Here is an 18,855-nt window from a genome sequence, read left to right as displayed (position 1 = left end):
GGATCCGGCAGGCACCTCCGGCAACGGAAGTGCATGCCGGATCCCAACAACGCAAGTGTGAAAGAGGCCTTAAGCAGATGTAGCAGACCGAAATGTGTTGTCTTGACACATAAGGAAAACATGACAACCCTTTGAATCCAGAGGAGAAAAAAATCTGCAAAATGTTTGCAGTTGAGGGAGAAAAACAGCTTTTTATGCAAAGTGAAAAAGCGAGTTTGCGAGCTTTTAAGTGTGTTTTCATCTGAAGTATGATTTGAGATTGAAGGGGTTATCCGAGGTTGGAAATGTCTCCCCACCCCCCCCCTTCATACACCTGGGCACACTAATTCTACTTACCCCGCTCCCTGCGCCGCTCCTGGTACCTGCACAGCCACTACTGCTTCTCCCAGTGCGCGGATGAAAACATCCGGTGTTGGAGGCAGACAATGGCAGGCGGTGACGGGAACGAGTCTCCCTAGCATCGTGGTTGACGCTAGTGAGGCTCGTCCTCCCCCAACACAGGATATTTTCATCCGCGAATGGGGAAAAGCAGCTGTGGCCATGCGGGGACTAGGAGTGGCACGGGGAGCCAGGTAAGTAGTGTGTGTTTGTTTGTTTTTTGTACTTTACGCCAGGGTATTAGCTTATACATTGTTGCTTTTCTAATAGGTTTATTACATAGTAGTTGGGAGTATGTTGTGAGGTTCAAAGTTAGATTCATCTAATTTATGATCAGGCGTGCACCTCTTCATAAGTTAGGCTCATTTGTCAAGCTTGTCTGTTTCTGCCTGTAAAATTAGACTGGCATATTTCATTCACCTGCTTTTCTTTTTGTCGCACAGCCATTGATTAATTGGACTCGGCGTATTGCTATTTGACTGCCCTCTGGTGGTTGTTTTTCAGTACGACAGGTTCATATTCACTTAGACTGGTCTAGTTAGTATCCGCATGAAAAATTTGCATCTTTGCATGCAAAGTCGACGCTCTTCTGAAATGACCCTAAATGTTAGTAAGTTTGCTGGGGTTGGAATCCAGGCCCTGGCACAGCCCCCGTCATGCCCAACTGGCAGACACTGCGTAAAACCGTCCATGTGACTAAATATTGTTGCATTGCTGGTTATACCTGAAAAGTCTGTTAGTAGATGCACTCCATTAGTTTGCTCAGTAGTTCAGTCTCTGGTGCGTTGCACGGGTGACTGGTTAGGGGTGAGGTTACCTAATTAAGAAGACGTAAATTGCCACAGGGAAATAATGCTGTCTGCCTTTGAATGGAGAGAAACTACGTCATAAATAGACTGAAAAAGCGAGTTTGGTAGTGTTCTTAAGGTTTAGAGGTGGGAACTGAGTTTATTCACTTGTTTATCCTCTTCATTGTATAATTTACCTTATTTTTTTTGTTCTGGTTCCATCCCTGTTAGCAAATATGTGCTCTCTTATTGACAGTGCAGCCCAGTGCACATCTTGTATGCGGTCCTGGCAGAGCTGTATGAGGGTGCAAAATGTGAGCCAATTGCACATTTGAAAGCCCAGGTCCTGTATGTAAATAAGCGAATTACAGCGTTGAGACGCATTGACAATATTGGAAAGGAGTTTGCTGCTCACTGAAGAGATACTCCATGGAGAAGGTGCAGGGAAAGCTGGTGGTACGGAGGGACAGGAAAGTGAGTAAGGCGACTCTCACACCAGCTGGAGGCACCCAGCAGGCTACTCCAATAGAGCAGCCTGCTGGAGGTCTCTGGATCTGGCAGAGCTGCATAGTCCTACCTGCACACTGGACCCCCTCGACCCCCAATGGGAACCAACAGAGATCCAGCCACTCCCCAGCATATATATTCCGTCAGGCAAAAAACGTGTCGTGAAACTTTTATCCCGCCAGTTTCCATTACAGTCAGAGATTTGGGGGCAGGCAGGACTTCCCAGCTATGCCGGATCTGGAGAACTTTGTCAGGCTGCTGAAACAGCCTGCGGGATGTCTCTAACACTGGTGTGAAACTAGTATAAAAGATAGAAGGTGAGGGAAGAGTGCCAGGGAGGCTAGCCCCGATCTGACACAAGGTTGGCAGATGAGGGCATGTCAGTCCAGGGACGGCACTGCCACAAACAGACACTTCCTCTGCCAGTCAAGGAAATGTCGGCTCCAGTAAGTAGGGGACCATGAGAGCAGGGCAGACCGGTGCTGGTGGTGGGAGACTCCATCATTAGGGGGTACAGAGTGGGCGATCTGTCACAAATGCCGGGAGTGTTTCTTCAGGGAGGCACAAAAACACTGGACTTTGGGAAAGCAAAATTTCAGCAGCTTGGGGTGGGTTTACATTACGCTTTTGTCTAACAAAAAACAAGTACATTAAACAAATGCCATATATCAAACAAGATGTGAACCCAGCCTTAGTGATAGAAATGTAAATAGGGCAATAAATAATAAGAAGAAAGCATTTAAATCACTAAAACAGGAAGAAGCACAAAAAAATAAGGAAAATAGAATATTTAAAAGACAGCTAGGCTGGGGATAGAGAACTAACCATAAAATGTTCTTTAATTATATTAATGGTAAAAGGTTAAACCTGAAAAGAGGGATGGGGGAGGAGTTGTAGAGGGATGGGGGAGGGAGTTTATTACATTTTTTGTCCACTGTATTCACTGAGGAAAATCAAATGTAGAGTGGCAAAATAAACTCTCTATTAAATGTGGCCTCTCTGACCCAGGAAGAAGTGCAGCAGCATCATAAAAAGATTAAAATAGACAAATCACCGGATCCAGATGGCATAGACCCCTGTATCCTAAGAGAGTTAAGTTATATTATAGACAGACCCTGATTTCTGATATTTAAGGACTTTATACTGACAGGGAGCATTTTCCTCATGATTGGTGCTTAGCAAATGTGGTGGCAATATTCAAAAAGGGGTAAAAAACAGAGCTTGTAAACTATAGGCCGGTAAGTCTAACATCTGTTCTGGGTAAAGTGAGCGTTTTCGAAGAGATGCTATTCTGGAGTGTCTCCATAAAAATAAGCGTCTAACGCCATTTCAGCATCTAATAATTTAAACAGTTTTTGTAAGAAGGTAAATTCGGGGTATAGGGCCCCTGTCCTCGTGATCAATGGGGTCTCAGCAGTAGGACCCTCCCTCACCAATCTGATAGTCATCACCCATCCTGTGAACAGGGGATAACTTGTTATAACCAGAATGCTGCTTTAATGATGGCACACCCAGCTCTGCTATACCTAATATCTCCCTGACCAGGCCTGCACAGTACATCTGTCTGGCTCAATCATTTAGCTATTTACAGGAATCTGGTATGTGCGGGGGAGAGAAAGGGATTTCAAGCCTCAAATAATTACAGTGTAAACATTACTGGAGAAGATCTTTAGGTTTATGCATACATACTGTAATTAATAATTTTGGTTCAGCAGATTCTGTTAAAAATGTACTTTTAAAATATGCAAATTACCTTGCTACCAGCAAGTAGGGCAGCTATTTGCTGGTAGCAACCGCATCCTCCTATCCTAAAGACGCCCCCTCCGCATGTTGATTGACAGGGCCAGCGGACGGGATCGTCCTCTGGCTGGTCCTGTCTGCTATCAAGATCTCGCGCCTGCGCCGTAACGGTATTCAGTCGGCGCAGGTGCACTGAGGCGGACGCTCCTTCGGCCGCTACATCCTCAATGCGCCAATGACATCACATCTACACCCGGCGCAGGCGCACTGAGGAAAGAACGATCGAGCGTCGTCCTCTCAGTGCAGGCGCCAGATTTTGAATGCACACAGGGCCAGCAGAGAAAGATCCGGTTTGCTGGCCCTGTCAATCAACATGCGGAGGGGGCGTCTTTAGGATAGGAGGATGCGGCTGCTACCAGCAAGTAGCCGCCCTACTTGCTGGTAGCAAGGTAATTTGCATATTTTAAAAGTACGTTTTTAACAGAATCTGCTGAACCAAAATTAATTACAGTATGTATGCATAAATCGCAGTATAGGGATTAAGTAACCAAAAAAAAAAAAAAAAACAGTTTAGTGGGGTAACAGAAGCCCTTTAATGTTCATATTTCCATTTTTAGGTCTATAATAAAATTCTACCTGCCTGCAGCCACCACTAGAGGGAGCTCACTGCATACAGATTATACAGCCACCACTAGGGGGAGCTCACTGCAAATAAAATATAGTCCCTGTAGTGACTGTATAATCTGTATGTAGTGAGCTCCCTCTAGTGGTGGCTGTGTAATCTGTATGTAGTGAGCTCCCTCTAGTGGTGGCTGTGTAATCTGTATGTAGTGAGCTCCCTCTAGTAGTGGCTGTATAATCTGCATGTAGTGAGCTCCCCCTATTGGTGGCTGTATAATCTGTATGTAGTGAGCTCCCTCTAGTGGTGGCTGTATAATCTGTATGTAGTGAGCTCCTTTTAGTGGTGGCTGTATAATCTGTATGTAGTGAGCTCCCTTTAGTGGTGGCTGTATAATCTGTATGTAGTGAGCTCCCTCTAGTGGTGGCTGTATAATCTGTATGTAGTGAGCTCTCTCTAGTGGTGGCTGTATAATCTGTATGTAGTGAGCTCCCTCTAGTGGTGGCTGTATAATCTGTATATAGTGAGCTCCCTCTAGTGGTGACTGTATAATCTGTATGTAGTGAGCTCCCTCTAGTGGTGGCTGCATAATCTGTATGTAATGAGCTCCCTCTAGTGGTGGCTGTATAATCTGTATGTAGTGAGCTCCCCCTAGTGGTGGCTGTATAATCTGTATGTAGTGAGCTCCCTCTAGTGGTGGCTGTATAATCTGTATGTAGTGAGCTCCCTCTAGTGGTGGCTGTATAATCTGTATGTAGTGAGCTCCCTCTAGTGGTGGCTAAAGGTAGAGAAAACCCCATGTAAACGCATGGTGCCGTCAGCCGTTATACAATTGTGTACACTGAGCAGGATCAAAGGTCCATATGTCCTTTCATAGCTCCTTATAAGTTTAACCTAAATATTGTAGGCCCCAATGCAAAACTTATAACCTAGCCATTTGTGTATCCTATTTAGTACTGGGACAGAGACCACATATGGTACTGGTGCTTATGTGGTAGAGGATCCTTGCTGCTGCCTTAGGGCCTGGGTGGAGGTGCAGCTCCTATAGTTCGCCCCTATAGCGCTGGACATGTACAAATGACTGTGTTTTCAGGCTTCCCCTGGTTGACCACATTTTCCTCCCTCTTTGTAAAGTTCATTGCAGAGAGACATTTAGTGGAACTCTGATATGAAATAGGAAGAGTCTCTGGGGGAACCTTAATGGAGTCCTAATAAGCAGAGGAAAGATGTGTGTAAAACCCCCGCCCTCCTCTATGGAAAGAGCAGCCAAATTCTTTTGCTTTCTAGGACAATGAATACCGGATGAGGGCGTGTGATCGGCAAGTGCAAACCTAATATACTAGTTCCTCCAGTGCAGCAGAGGGTATGGCTGGGTTAATCCGCCATACGTGCTCCTATCGCTGGAGCCAGATAACATATGTGAAGATAATATATGTCCAACATGGCTGCTTTCTTCTGAGAACAGTGTCACGTCTGCTCCTAGGTTGTCAAGTATTGTCGCTCAACTGTAAATGAAATGAATGTGGCTGAGATGCAATACCACACACATCCTGTGGACAAGTGTGGCGCTATCCATGGAGAAACAGCTGTGTTTTTCTAGCCCTGCAGTCTTTCTGGTCAGTAGCCACTGTTGTCATAGTGCAGCATCAATACTGCGAGGCTTTACAGCTGCTTCTGCAATATATGCGCCCCCTGTTGGTAACAGAGACCAATGACAATTATAATTTTATGCTTCACATTTCTGTGGATTTCCTGTAGGAAAAAGATTTTATTTTCTGACTTTCTTTTTTTTCCCCAGTTCATCCAAAACCATGGATATGTCAGTAGCTACTCCCCTTCTGCAGCCAGGATACCCCATGAACCCAGGTAACTCCTTGAAGGTGACATGATGGGTGTTTTCAGCATGGATGATGGGACACATACAATCCAGAGTTGTGTAGTTAGATCTCTTTAAGCTGTTAGGCCCCTTGCAGATGAGCGTGTCACACTGCGAGTCCGGCAGTGCAGCTCCCGTCCTGACCTCCCAGCACTGACGGGGGACACATATAGAATTATATTGATTTATGATGCTATGTAACCCTTACAGTTCTGGAATGTATTGATGACACTGACATAATGCTGTTAGTGTCATATAATACATTCCAAGACTGTAAGGGTTACATAGCCTCATAAATCAATATAATTCTATGTGTCCCCCGTCAGGGCTTGGCGGTCAGGACGGGAGCTGCGCTGCGGACTCAGTGTGACAGACCCTTATCTGCAAGGGGCCTTAGAGCTGTACATAATCCCTTATGTTGAAAGTTGACCAATATTTTCATTTTGGATACATTGAGGCAAAAAAGTCTTCAAAAGTATACACACCCTTTAAGATGGGATCATATAGTTAAATTACAGGTGATGTATAAAATGAGTTCAGATACAAACCTTGATATGTTTTTGTTTTCCCAAATTAATCCAGCAATGGCGCCAGGGCTCCCATACCCGCCTGCTATGAACGCCGCTGTGACTCCGGGCTATTACCCCTCTGTGAACACAAACGCCCTTGCCCCTCAGGTGGCGCCTTATCCCCAGTTTGCTGGCATTCCCGGCTATGAAGGGATGTCTGGTGATGGCAACGGTGAGTGATCACATTCATTTCATTGCTTTTATTTATTCATTTATTTTGTAGCGTTTTGTACATACTGTATGTTTGTATCCATTTCTTATACAGTTGAAAATGTATGCCTCTTCCTATATACTGTGTGTGTTAATTTCTCATCATTTTCAAGATCTCTGCTTTCTCGGTTGTTGACATTCAGATGCTAATAACCATACATACCTAATACTTCTCACAGCTGAGGATTTGTTACAATTGTATCTAGACTAGTAAACTAGCATACTGCCTGGACAATAGATTAGATTACATTCAGTCTGGTGACCACATGTTTCACAGAGAATTGTTGAAGGTGAATACAGTAGTAGTAGCAGCAAACCCTCAGCTGTGAGAAGAATTGGGAATGCGCAGGTTTTTAACCCATGGATTCAAGAAACAGTAACTATTCAGCAATCTTGAAAATGGTGAAATAAAATTCCTTCCAATAAAGCAGCCTGTATATATTGTAAGTAAATTCAACAACCTCTACAGCTCTGCTACGTCCGGTAAGGAACAGTTTTCTACTCTGTCCGTTGCCTGGTATAATTCTGACATGATCCTTTTTGTTTTATTTCCAGATGGTAGATTTCTACCTCCCCCACCACCTTTTGGACAAGGACCTAGCAATATACCCGCTCCTACAAACAACGACTGGTTGTACGTGGCTGCTTTCTAACATTGTATCACTCATTTATATAGAATGTATCTTGCAGTGTAGTATAGGGAATGGACTAACATGGCACCCCATGGGTGGCCTGAGCAGGTAGGCTTCAGCAGAGGTGGTCCATAGGGGTTTACCATATGGGGATCCTATGCAGCCAGCCCAGACTAGCCTTAGTCCTCCCCTCTCTACCATCTCGGCAAAAGTGGGGGGGAAATGTAACATATGAACCCAATGTAGATGTCTGCCCCCTTGAACTATTGCACCCTCTTACAACCTTATCTCCCTGCAGAATTCCGTCTATCAATCAAGAGACAGCGAAGCAGGCCCTGCTGGACTATGCCAACGGTCAGTGTTGTTATGGGGCATCCCCAGCAGAAGAGATGGCAATTAATCAGCTCAGGCCATACAACACCTATCGGGTCAGTGCTGCCCCTATGCTTCTTGCTGTATTGCTGTAATTATATATACATTGTTATTCCCTCTAACTTTTTTTTTTCTTCTTTTGTTCTAGTTTCGGCTGGAAACATTTACAGAGTCGCGGTTATGTGAATGGGTCACTAAACCTCTGTCCGGTAAGTGGTCACCTAGATCTGTATCCGTAAGCCACAATACCAGATGAAGAGATGTAATACCCTGATACTTTACTATTCCTAAGCTCAGAAAAGCTGGGTGACAGTACATTGCTTATTTATAACGGCAGACATATTGGATGTAACCTCCTAATGAGATTTTTCAATGCAGTGGGGGCCCTTGACTCTCCTGACAAAGGCAATGCCCCTCAACCCTGGGAAATCCAAGTGCCTCCTCCAACTCTCTTCCATGATGAATCAAAAAAAATGCCCATTCCTTTTACAACTTCCAAGAAGGTGAGAACTATGTCGGCCCTGGCAATCCAATGGATCCATTCCAGTAAGGAGCGCTGGATCTAATCTTCACATCTTGTGTTACAGTCCTGCCAAGAGTGCAACGGAAAAGGAAAGATCATCTGCCAGAAATGTAATGGGAATAGCCGGGTGAGTGTGTATGGCTGTAGTAGCACAAACTGCCAGCAGAGGGCGTACTGTTCTTGTGACAGTATTGTGTTTGGGTGTGACTAGGGTGCCATAAATAAAGGTTAATAACTTCTTAGTTTTCCCTTATGGTGTCAGGATGCGGTGTTTTACTGATTAAATCAAACCTACTAATGTCCCATGGACTAAATTACACCTCTTAATCCTGCACCTACTTATTACTAAAACTTAACTTTTATTAAATTAATCTATCTAATATATTTCTAAAGGGTGCTTTTAAAATTGCCACGCGTTGCTCATATGTTTTAAATCCGCATAGCCTCTAGCAAAGCAATAGCAAGTCAATCCCACAACAAGTAAATGATACATTGTACCTACAAACTACACTGGCAGCGCGCAGCCAGTAATGGTAACAATGTTACATTCCTAGCTAGGACACTAGAGCAGGATCCGCAATAACATTTAGAAGTGCAGGCTGAGACTAGCTGGCAATTTTAAAAGCACCCTTTAGAAAAATATTAAAGGGACTCTGTCACCACTTTCTAACCCCCCCTTTTAAAAGTATTGTTATCTCCATGGCGCCCCTGTGATTACAAAGGTGTTGTTAGAAGATAAATTCGCCGTCTCCTTTTGATAAAAAGAGCTTTTATCTAACCTGTCAATCTTCTTGATAAGGTGCCCAGGGCGTTTCTGTTGGTCTCAAGCTGCCGCCCGCCGCCGCCGCTGTTGGTGCCCAGCTCCTCCCCTGATGCTTTCAGCGCCGCCTGAATGTAATGAAATACGCCTCCGGCTCTCGCTCAGTGCCCCCTCCTCCTTTTCAAAGATCCCGCGCGTGCGCACAGGCCTGTGCCTGATGCGCCCGTGCGGACATTTACAATCAGCCTCATTGAGCGAAGTGCGCATGCGCGCACTTCGCTCAACCTCCTCATCAGACGAGCACTGCAGCCGGCCGGCTGCAGTGCTCGTCTGAGGAGGAGGTTGAGCGAAGTGCGCGCATGCGCACTTCGCTCAATGAGGCTGATTGTAAATGTCCGCACGGGCGCATCAGGCACAGGCCTGTGCGCACGCGCGGGATCTTTGAAAAGGAGGAGGGGGCACTGAGCGAGAGCCGGAGGCGTATTTCATTACATTCAGGCGGCGCTGAAAGCATCAGGGGAGGAGCTGGGCACCAACAGCGGCGGCGGCGGGCGGCAGCTTGAGACCAACAGAAACGCCCTGGGCACCTTATCAAGAAGATTGACAGGTTAGATAAAAGCTCTTTTTATCAAAAGGAGACGGCGAATTTATCTTCTAACAACAACTTTGTAATCACAGGGGCGCCATGGAGATAACAATACTTTTAAAAGGGGGGGTTAGAAAGTGGTGACAGAGTCCCTTTAACTTTTATTAAATGAAAGTTTTAGTACTAAGTAGGTGCAGGATTAAGAGGTGTAATTTAGTCCATGGGACATTAGTAGGTCCATGAATAAAGGGGTATAAAGTGTCCCCCGCACTAGTTCTCCACCTGCTCCTCTATGGTCATTTCCACATTATATGTAACAATATTTATATTATGAGATACATTGTAGCAACCAGAATAAGACAGACCATATATAATGTATTGAGTATTTAACTAATATATATATAATGCATTTCCATTGCTTTTAGGTGAAATGTGATGACTGTAATGGATCTGGGAATCGTGCAGGGGAGGAGTGTCCGGAGTGCAGTGGGACTGGATCTGTAGGGTACGTATCTCCGGCGGGGGGAACAGGGTGGGATACTTCTTGCCAATGCCGCACCAGGTCCAGAGCACATCTCTGGCTGGATGTTTTTTAAAAAAAATATAACATTCCAGATTTGTGGGTTTTTCAGACTATTGTATACTATTCAGTAAAAGTGCAGACATTTATGGGATGTTGGTCTCCCTAGGAACCTTGCATGGTTGTCTTCCTCCTTAGAACTCATGTAAATTATTATTATATATATATTTTTTTTTTTGAAGACCCAGAATTAAGAGAAGTGAAATGTGAGGTCCAAAAGGTGGTCAAAAAATCTGTAGATATAAGGCGTTCGTCATTCCTTTGCTGCTAGAGTTTGCAACATGGTTTGGGAGATTCCTCCTCCTCCTACAGATATTACAGTTCATGCATTTGAAAATAAAATATTGCTACCCCCATTACCCAGAATCTGTAATCAGACTGCTGTGACTGTGCCTGTATGGCCCACTTCACTGCTCATCTCAGACAATGGGGGCATATCGCTACAGAGCCCCGAAAGTAGTGGAGGGCACGCTGCGCATGCACAGCCGCTGGCTTGGCTATTTGTCGGACCCGTAGAAGTGTTTGGGAACGGAGGCCGGTCATAGCACAATTCACTGCTATGGGGAGATCGCTTGATGGTGGCCAGACCAGAATCCTCCGGCCACCAGTTTCCCCGCTCCGTTCTTGATTTCAGCTATCAGACAATGGGAGTGTATCCTAGCGATATGACCTCATTGCCTCAGATGAGAATATCCCTTTAAGGACCTTGGGGGTCACATACTTTTTGTCCTATAGTGTCGGCATCAGATTATCATATATTCACTTTTCATATGTTTATTAATTTACAGATGCAAGACCTGCAACCAGACCAATGTCCAGACCTGTCCAGGCTGCAATGGAAAGGGCCAAGTGATGACCTTCATCGAGCTGACAGTGACCTGGTGAGGACATGACGTTAAAGGACCACTACCCCTAAAGTGGGGGGCTGCATTATAAAAGGAGCGACTGATGATAAATCACATTTGCCTCTTGTAACCTAAAATAGCTGATACCAGGGGACAATATCTCTACAGATAGAGAAGCCTCTACCCAGTCTGACATGGCTGATGGCAGTGACCAGTAGATTAATTTACACGGTCCAGTCCCATTATTCTGACCACTTCCTACTTTTGATGTCTGCAGCCAAGTGGTGAGCTGGCTCGGTGGGTACATAAGGTGTGGTGGGCTGGCTCGGTGGGTATATAAGGTGTGGTGGGCTGGCTCGGTGGGTACATAAGGTGTGGTGGGCTGGCTCGGTGGGTATATAAGGTGTGGTGGGCTGGCTCGGTGGGTATATAAGGTGTGGTGGGCTGGCTCGGTGGGTACATAAGGTGTGGTGGGCTGGCTCGGTGGGTACATAAGGTGTGGTGGGCTGGCTCGGTGGGTACATAAGGTGTGGTGGGCTGGCTCGGTGGGTACATAAGGTGTGGTGGGCTGGCTCGGTGGGTATATAAGGTGTGGTGGGCTGGCTCGGTGGGTATATAAGGTGTGGTGGGCTGGCTCGGTGGGTACATAAGGTGCGATAGGTTGTCTGCACACACATCCCTCGTTGCTGTCATGGGTGAAAGAGGTGATTTATCAGAGATGCAGGAAGGGCTGATTATTGGCTTTTGGGCCCTGGGTGGCGGCATTTCTGAACCTGCGCAGTGTGAACTGTTCTCTGCTGCTGTGGGGAGTGTCTGGTGTGTATCTGGCTTGTCAGGAGAGAAACATCAGAGAGGGAACACCCTGCAGCCATTGCTGGAAGAGCACAGGCTGGTGGGGGCAGCGTTATGGTCTGGGTGAGGTTTTCCTGGCATTCTCTGGGCCACTCATCCATGTGGAAGGCGCTCTCAGCTGATGAATCCATCCTTGCAGATCACGTACACCCAGACATGCTGATTGTCTCCCATGGGGTGGATGGGATTTACCAGCAAGACAATGCAACACGTCACATGAAGAGAAATGTCTGACGTTGGATGAGCCTGACCAAGACTTCCAAGTACTACTCCGGCCCCTAATTAACCAGACTTGAACCCGGTTGAGCATCTGTGGGACTACCTCGCAGGTCGTGTCCGCTCTATGGTTCCCCCCCACGCCCCCTCCGGCAGCTGTGGGATGCTCTGCAGTCAGCATGGCTCCAGAGACCTGTCACAACCGACCAGGACCTTATGGAGTCACTCCGGGCCCTTCTAGCTGCTGTCCGTGAGGCACACGGTGGTTAGTCTGGAGATAAGCTGGTGGTCATAATAATAGCACTCTACTGTAATTAAACAGCAAATGGAGATCGGCGCAGTGTCCCTTTAACACCAGACATGTGGTTGCAGCGCTGGTTTCACTATGGATTTTCATTGTATTTGTAGGAAGAATAATGTATACGAGTTCATCCCCGATCATCACTCGGAATTCCCGACCGACCTCTTTAAGAAGGTGACGGGAGAGAAGATGTATACAGATGAGCAGTTCCTGGTGAGACACCAATATATCTGAGAACTGCTGCTCTGAGGCGCACTGACCTTTCACTAATGCAGAACCTAACATTCATCTTTACATCTGTGTCTTCTCCATAGGTACCTCCCATCATGAATTTCCCTGAGCCGTCCATAAACCAGGCCTCACAAACCGCGGTTCAGCAGCATTACTCCGAGTACATGTCCACAGCTCGAATCCTGAAGCAGGTAAGTACTGATCAGTCCGAGTAAGGAATCTGATCAATTCACAGTCATATGTGGAAGAGCTAAATATCAGGTTGTGTACAGCATGTACTATAATACTGCCTTCTATGTACAAGAATATAACTACTATAATACTGCCTTCTATGTACAAGAATATAACTACTATAATACTGCCTCCTATGTACAAGAATATAACTACTATAATACTGCTCCTATGTACAAGAATATAACTACTATAATACTGCCTCCTATGTACAAGAATATAACTACTATAATACTGCCTCCTATATACAAGAATAGAACTACTATAATACTGCTCCTATGTACAAGAATAGAACTACTAAAATACTGCTCCTATGTACAAGAATATAACTACTATAATACTGCTCCTATATACAAGAATATAACTACTATAATACTGCTCCTATGTACAAGAATATAATTACTATAATACTGCTCCTATGTACAAGAATATAACTACTATAATACTGCTCCTATGTACAAGAATATAACTACTATAATACTGCTCCTATGTACAAGAATATAACTACTATAATACTGCCTCCTATGTACAAGAATATAACTACTATAATACTGCCTCCTATGTACAAGAATATAACTACTATAATACTGCTCCTATGTACAAGAATATAACTACTATAATACTGCCTCCTATGTACAGGAATAGAACTGCTATGTGGCCCATACGCTGGTCTTGTATAACATTTTGTCTTTTCTCTCCTCAGAGACAGTCCATTGAGTGGCTGCCGCTCACGAAGGTTGAGTACAGCTGGAAGGGTAAAAATTGCAGTTACTTTGTGTACGGACGGGAGAATAAAGTGCAGACTAAGGACTATCCTTCCACTTGTTGCTGCGTCATCCTGTGATCGGGAACTTTTACTTTTTACTACTTTCATATTTTCTCCTAATGAAGAGGCAGCATGTAGACTGTAATCACCTCCTATGTATCCAGGCCTCTGTTAGTGGAAGCTGGAGATGTCGCTGTACGTAGTGTCTTGTGCACATTGTGGATTATACCTTCTGTTTGTTTTTGTTTTTTCCCCGGTTTATTCTGTTCTCCTTTAAAAAACAACAGATCCCCAGTAAATATAAATCCTTAATTCATCCTCCAGCAAGTCTTACATTGGTTGTCTCGCACCTTTCCTGCGGTTTGTCTGGAATAGCTGAGCAGCAACTCGCACGGGAGCTGCCATATTGACGGTCACGCGTCTCGCCTGAATCAAACAGAGCAAACTGCAGCCATATTGGTTGTTACCAAACTTTTCCAGATCCAGATACGGCAGGATGTAATTTTTACCCACTGCACATAATGAGACACAAGAATTTTAGATTTGCTGGAGATTTTTTAGCTTTAAATTTTGAGGTTGAAAGTGCCTTTTAATTTAAATGGATTGTCTATAGTTATCACTTTCCACATCTGTGGGAAATATATTATAGGACTATATCGGACTGGAAATGTAACATTTTATGTACTTCATTATTACTTTAAGAAAATCTGTTGCAATAAACTTCATTTTTTTAATCAGTGTGTTTGAGTTGGGAAGGGGGTGGGGGTATCAAAATGGCCACCATTATTCTCTTATTGATAGGTCTACCTCCTTCCACACGTTCATGGTTGTGCCTGGTGCTAAAGTGTATGACGCAGGGTTGCAAAACTGCACACAACCTGTGAACAGGTTACATGATGAAATTCTGTCTGCCTGCCGTCACCACTAGGGGGAGCTCTGTGCACATATGGTTATACATACACCACTAGGGGGAGCGCACTACCTACAGATTATACAGTTACCACTAGAGGGAGCTCACTACATACAGATTATACAGCCACCACTAGAAGGAGCTCACTACACACAGATTATACAGCCACCACTAGAAGGAGCTCACTACATACAGATCATACAGCCACCACTAGGGGGAGCTCACTATATACAGATTATACAGTTACCACTAGAGGGAGCTCACTACATACAGATTATACAGCCACCATTAGGGGGAGCTCACTACATACAGATTATACATCCACCACTAGAGGGAGCTCACTACATACAGATTATACAGCCACCACTAGAGGGAGCTCACTACACACAGATTATACAGCCACCACTAGAAGGAGCTCACTACATACAGATCATACAGCCACCACTAGGGGGAGCTCACTATATACAGATTATACAGACACCACTAGAGGGAGCTCACTACATACAGATTATACAGACACCACTAGAGGGAGCTCACAACATGCAGATTATACAGCCACCACTCGAGGGAGTTCACTACATACAGATTATACAGCCACCACTAGGGGGAGCTCACTACATACAGATGATACAGCCATCACTAGCAGGTGCTCAATACACACATTTGTACAGCTCCTCAGTGACTACAGAGACTTGTCACATGAGTCACTCTTCATAGGTGATAATGCTAATTATTTATGAACATTCCCATTGACAATCATCATCCCATACATCATCCCATACAATGTATTGCTCCTATGTAGGCAGATTGCACCACTGCAATATAATAGGGCTGTAGTAAAAAGGGACACCTTAACCTCCTACTGTCTACTATAGAGCCACATCCCACTAGGGGGAGCTCAGAGCACAGTGATTTTTACAATTTTCATTCAGTTTCATGATCGCTGTGTAAATACAACTGAGTGCCCCCTAGTGGTTTCATCATATACTACATGAAGGAAACTTCACAATGTTTTTATGCAGGTCATCTTCTCTAAACACGTTTAAGTATTATTATTATTATTATTATTATTATTATTTTTTTTTTTTTTAATTAGTCAGAGCACTTAGTGGGGGATGGGGCCCTATGATTTCTGTGTCCATGTGACACTGTGCATAGCTAAACCAGTATATAATAAGTAGAACATACACAAAACTACTAGGGTACCTGATGGGGCTGAGTCTCTGGTTTAGTTAAACTGTGTCATGCTCCGCCCCCTTAGATCCTGCACTAGGCAGAACCCTGTATTAGTTTTGTCTGGAGCGTTCCTTTAAGCCTGGGTAATAACCCTGTTAGCAGAAAACCTTATCAAATAATTGAAAGGTTACATTCACATGATCATATCCATTTTTCAGTTTCAGTCAACAAATTAGTATCTGCAGAATACAGATGTCGTCCATGTGGCGTCTGCTTTTTTTTTTTTGATTCTTTTTATTGAAGTAATTTTAAATGCCCTAAAACAAAGGGAAGACACTCGAAGTACTTTCTGACATAATTGTTAAAACAATTGACATCTCATCTGTAGCATAATTCTAGCCACATGTCGAGCACAGAGTGATTTTACAACTTAAGGGCCCCTAAAGTGCGTTTCAATGAGGAGGTAAGATACCGAGAGGCCTAGCGGAACGGACTGACCATCCCCTGGATCTCAGAGGGACTAAAGTGAGTAATGAGGAAAATGTTCCATTTCTTGAAGAACTTCGTGGCGGAGCTCTCTGTGTGCCTCTCCGCCTCCAATTGATCACGTCTTAGTCGCACTTTTAGTTGTGAGATCTCGTCCGGCATCCCAGGCATGAGGTCCGACAGCCAATGCTGTAGCAGGATCCTCTTCGCAACCAACAAGATCGAGTGGAGGAAGAAGGGAACAGGTTGGGAGGTGAATATATTGGAAAAGCATCACCTGGGGTTCTATAGGGAGGTCCACCTTCCAGTGTTTCCTGATGTAAGCCATCAGGTCTTTCCAGAATCCCGTCACCTTTACACAGGTCCATATTCCGTGCCAAAAATCCGTATAGGATTCTCTGCATTTAGGACAGTGGGTAATGCGATCTGGAAAACTAGGTGAAGCTGGGAAATTGAAACCATATATCGCATTATGCATCATCCTAAAATACGATTCCCGCCACCCTTCATTGATGACACAAGAGCGGACTTTGGTCCAGCCCTCCAGTATTTTCTCCCTGATGTCCGCATCATCCGTGATTTTTAATTTTTTTTCCCCATGTGTGGAAAAGCTTAGCTGGAGAGTCCTTCGTGAAGGTCCCCGACATGGCTCTGTAAAGACCAGAGAGTGACACCGTGTGTGGGGAGTCCCCTATTATGTCATCAAAGTTGTGTTTAACCGCTTCTTTAGCGAGGTCACGAATCCTAGATCCTCAAAATCTCAATACTTGCAGGATATGTAAAAGTTGGGAGTTGGAATCTTTCTTACAATTCCCCAGGGGACAACCATCTCCTTTCCTCCACGTTCATCAGATGCTGCGCCCTAGTCATCCCTTTCATTCTCCATGTCTCCTGAAATGCGTTGTCTGCCCCGAGGGAACTCCGGGTGAATCCCATAGTGGCATCCATTTGGATGTTGAGAAAGGGAGCCTGAATGCTTTCCGGGCCACTTTCTGCGCAACTACCGTGTCTCTTATTAGTATCAAGTTTTTTTTATTCCCGATAGTAAAGTAGCTAAATTGGAGTGGAGTCCTGACACCGGGCCCCACGGGGCTCCTAGGTTCTGTTCTAAGTCTCTGTTAGAGAAATGGTCCGTCCCATGTAGCCAGTCCAGGACATGTCTCATGAGGCAGATCATATTATAGCCCCTAATGTTTGGGAACTTCAGGCTTCCATAGCATTAGTTTATGCAGGGAGATTCGGGGTCGTTTCCCAACCCATATGAATTCAGTGAAGGTTTTGCTAAGTATGTTCACATCTGAGCGTTTCAGCAAAATTGGAAGGGTTTGAAGATGGTAAAGTAGCTTGGAAAAACCGTCCCATGAACGACAGTGGAAGAGTGCCATCTATTCAAGTCCGCCACTATGGTATTAATCAGAGGCGGGTAGCTTAGATGACATAGGGAGCTCGGAAGTTTGCCTAAGGCTCCTTTCACACGGGCGAGATTTCCGCGCTGGTGCAATGCAAGTGCGGATGCGGTGCGATTTTCACGCACGGTTGCTAGGAGACGATGGGGACCCGATCATTATTCTTTTCCCTTATAACATGGTTATAAGGGAAAATAATAGCATTCTGAATACAGAATGTATAGTACAATAGCGCTGGAGGGGTTAAAAAATAAAAATAAAAATGTAACTCGCCTTAATCCACTTGCTCGCGCAGCCGGCATCTCTTCTGTCTTCTTCTTTGCTGTGCAGGAAAAGGACCTGTGGTGACGTCACTACGCTCATCACATGGTCCGTCACATAATCCATCACCATGGTAAAAGATCATGTGATGGACCATGTGATGAGCGCAGTGACGTCATCAAAGCTCCTATTCCTCAAAGAAGAAGACAGAAGAGATGCCGGCTGCGCGAACAAGTGGATTAAGGTGAGTTAAATTATTATTATTATTATTTTAACCCCTCCCGCGCTATTGTACTATGCATTCTGTATTCAGAATGCTATTATTTTCCCTTATAACCATGTTATAAGGGAAAATAATACAATCTACACAACCTTGAACCCAAACCTGAACTTCTGTGAAGTTCGGGTTTGGGTACCACATTCAGTTTTTTATCACGCGCGTGCAAAACACATTGGGTACCTACTCGTGCGGGTTTGCCGCTTTGCACCAGGGACACCTTTCGGAGCCAAAACGTGACGCCCTTGTGAAAGGGGCCTAAATATGTTATGTTTTGTTTAACCGAGTTAGAGGCGAACCCATTAGTAAGGGGGGATTCCTGGCTTGTAGTTCAAGAATTTCACTTTTGGAGGAGTTGATTTGGTATCCTGAAAGAGAACCAAAGGTCCGCGTTAAATCCATTAGGGGGCGTAAGTGTTGGGCTGGATTTGACATGAACAATAGCAATTTATCTACATACAGGGTTAATTTTACTTCTTTTCTGCAAATTTTAATACCCGAGTAAACATCTGACCCCTCCAGGAGTCGTGCTAAGGGCTCTAGGGCTAGGTCGAAGAGTAGCGGGGATAGGGGGCACCCTTGTCGCGTTCCCTTGTATAATGAGAACAAGGTGGGGGAGAGGAAACCTCCCGTATGTACTCTAGCTCATGGGTCTGTATACAAGCCTTTTAAAAAGGTGCGAAAAAAAACCATAATCTGGAACTTGTCTAGAACCGCTTCCAGCCAATCCCATTTCACCGAATCGAAAGCTTTCTCC

General features: G+C 44.8%; 1 protein-coding gene across 4 annotated transcripts in view; it reads left to right on the top strand.

Moving 5' to 3' along the window:
• Positions 1-13,866, top strand: part of LOC120978828 (protein SSUH2 homolog) — a 39,580-nt gene extending 25,714 nt beyond the window's left edge. For all 4 annotated transcript variants that reach the window (XM_040407197.1, XM_040407198.1, XM_040407196.1 and 1 more), the window contains exons 2-13: positions 5,831-5,898; positions 6,491-6,649; positions 7,243-7,321; positions 7,618-7,747; positions 7,840-7,900; positions 8,070-8,194; positions 8,279-8,341; positions 9,986-10,065; positions 10,929-11,021; positions 12,462-12,567; positions 12,669-12,776; positions 13,520-13,866. In XM_040407197.1, coding sequence (XP_040263131.1) covers positions 5,844-5,898; positions 6,491-6,649; positions 7,243-7,321; positions 7,618-7,747; positions 7,840-7,900; positions 8,070-8,194; positions 8,279-8,341; positions 9,986-10,065; positions 10,929-11,021; positions 12,462-12,567; positions 12,669-12,776; positions 13,520-13,660 — 1,200 coding nt within the window. In that variant the 5' untranslated portion in view covers positions 5,831-5,843 and the 3' untranslated portion in view covers positions 13,661-13,866. The remainder of the gene's footprint in view (positions 1-5,830; positions 5,899-6,490; positions 6,650-7,242; positions 7,322-7,617; positions 7,748-7,839; positions 7,901-8,069; positions 8,195-8,278; positions 8,342-9,985; positions 10,066-10,928; positions 11,022-12,461; positions 12,568-12,668; positions 12,777-13,519) is intronic.
• Positions 13,867-18,855: the final 4,989 nt, after the last annotated feature.

Source organism: Bufo bufo, chromosome 9 (assembly GCF_905171765.1).
Source record: "Bufo bufo chromosome 9, aBufBuf1.1, whole genome shotgun sequence".
NCBI lineage: Eukaryota > Metazoa > Chordata > Amphibia > Anura > Bufonidae > Bufo > Bufo bufo.
Note: the sequence above shows the minus strand (reverse complement) of the source record. Positions and strands in the feature narration are given on the sequence as shown.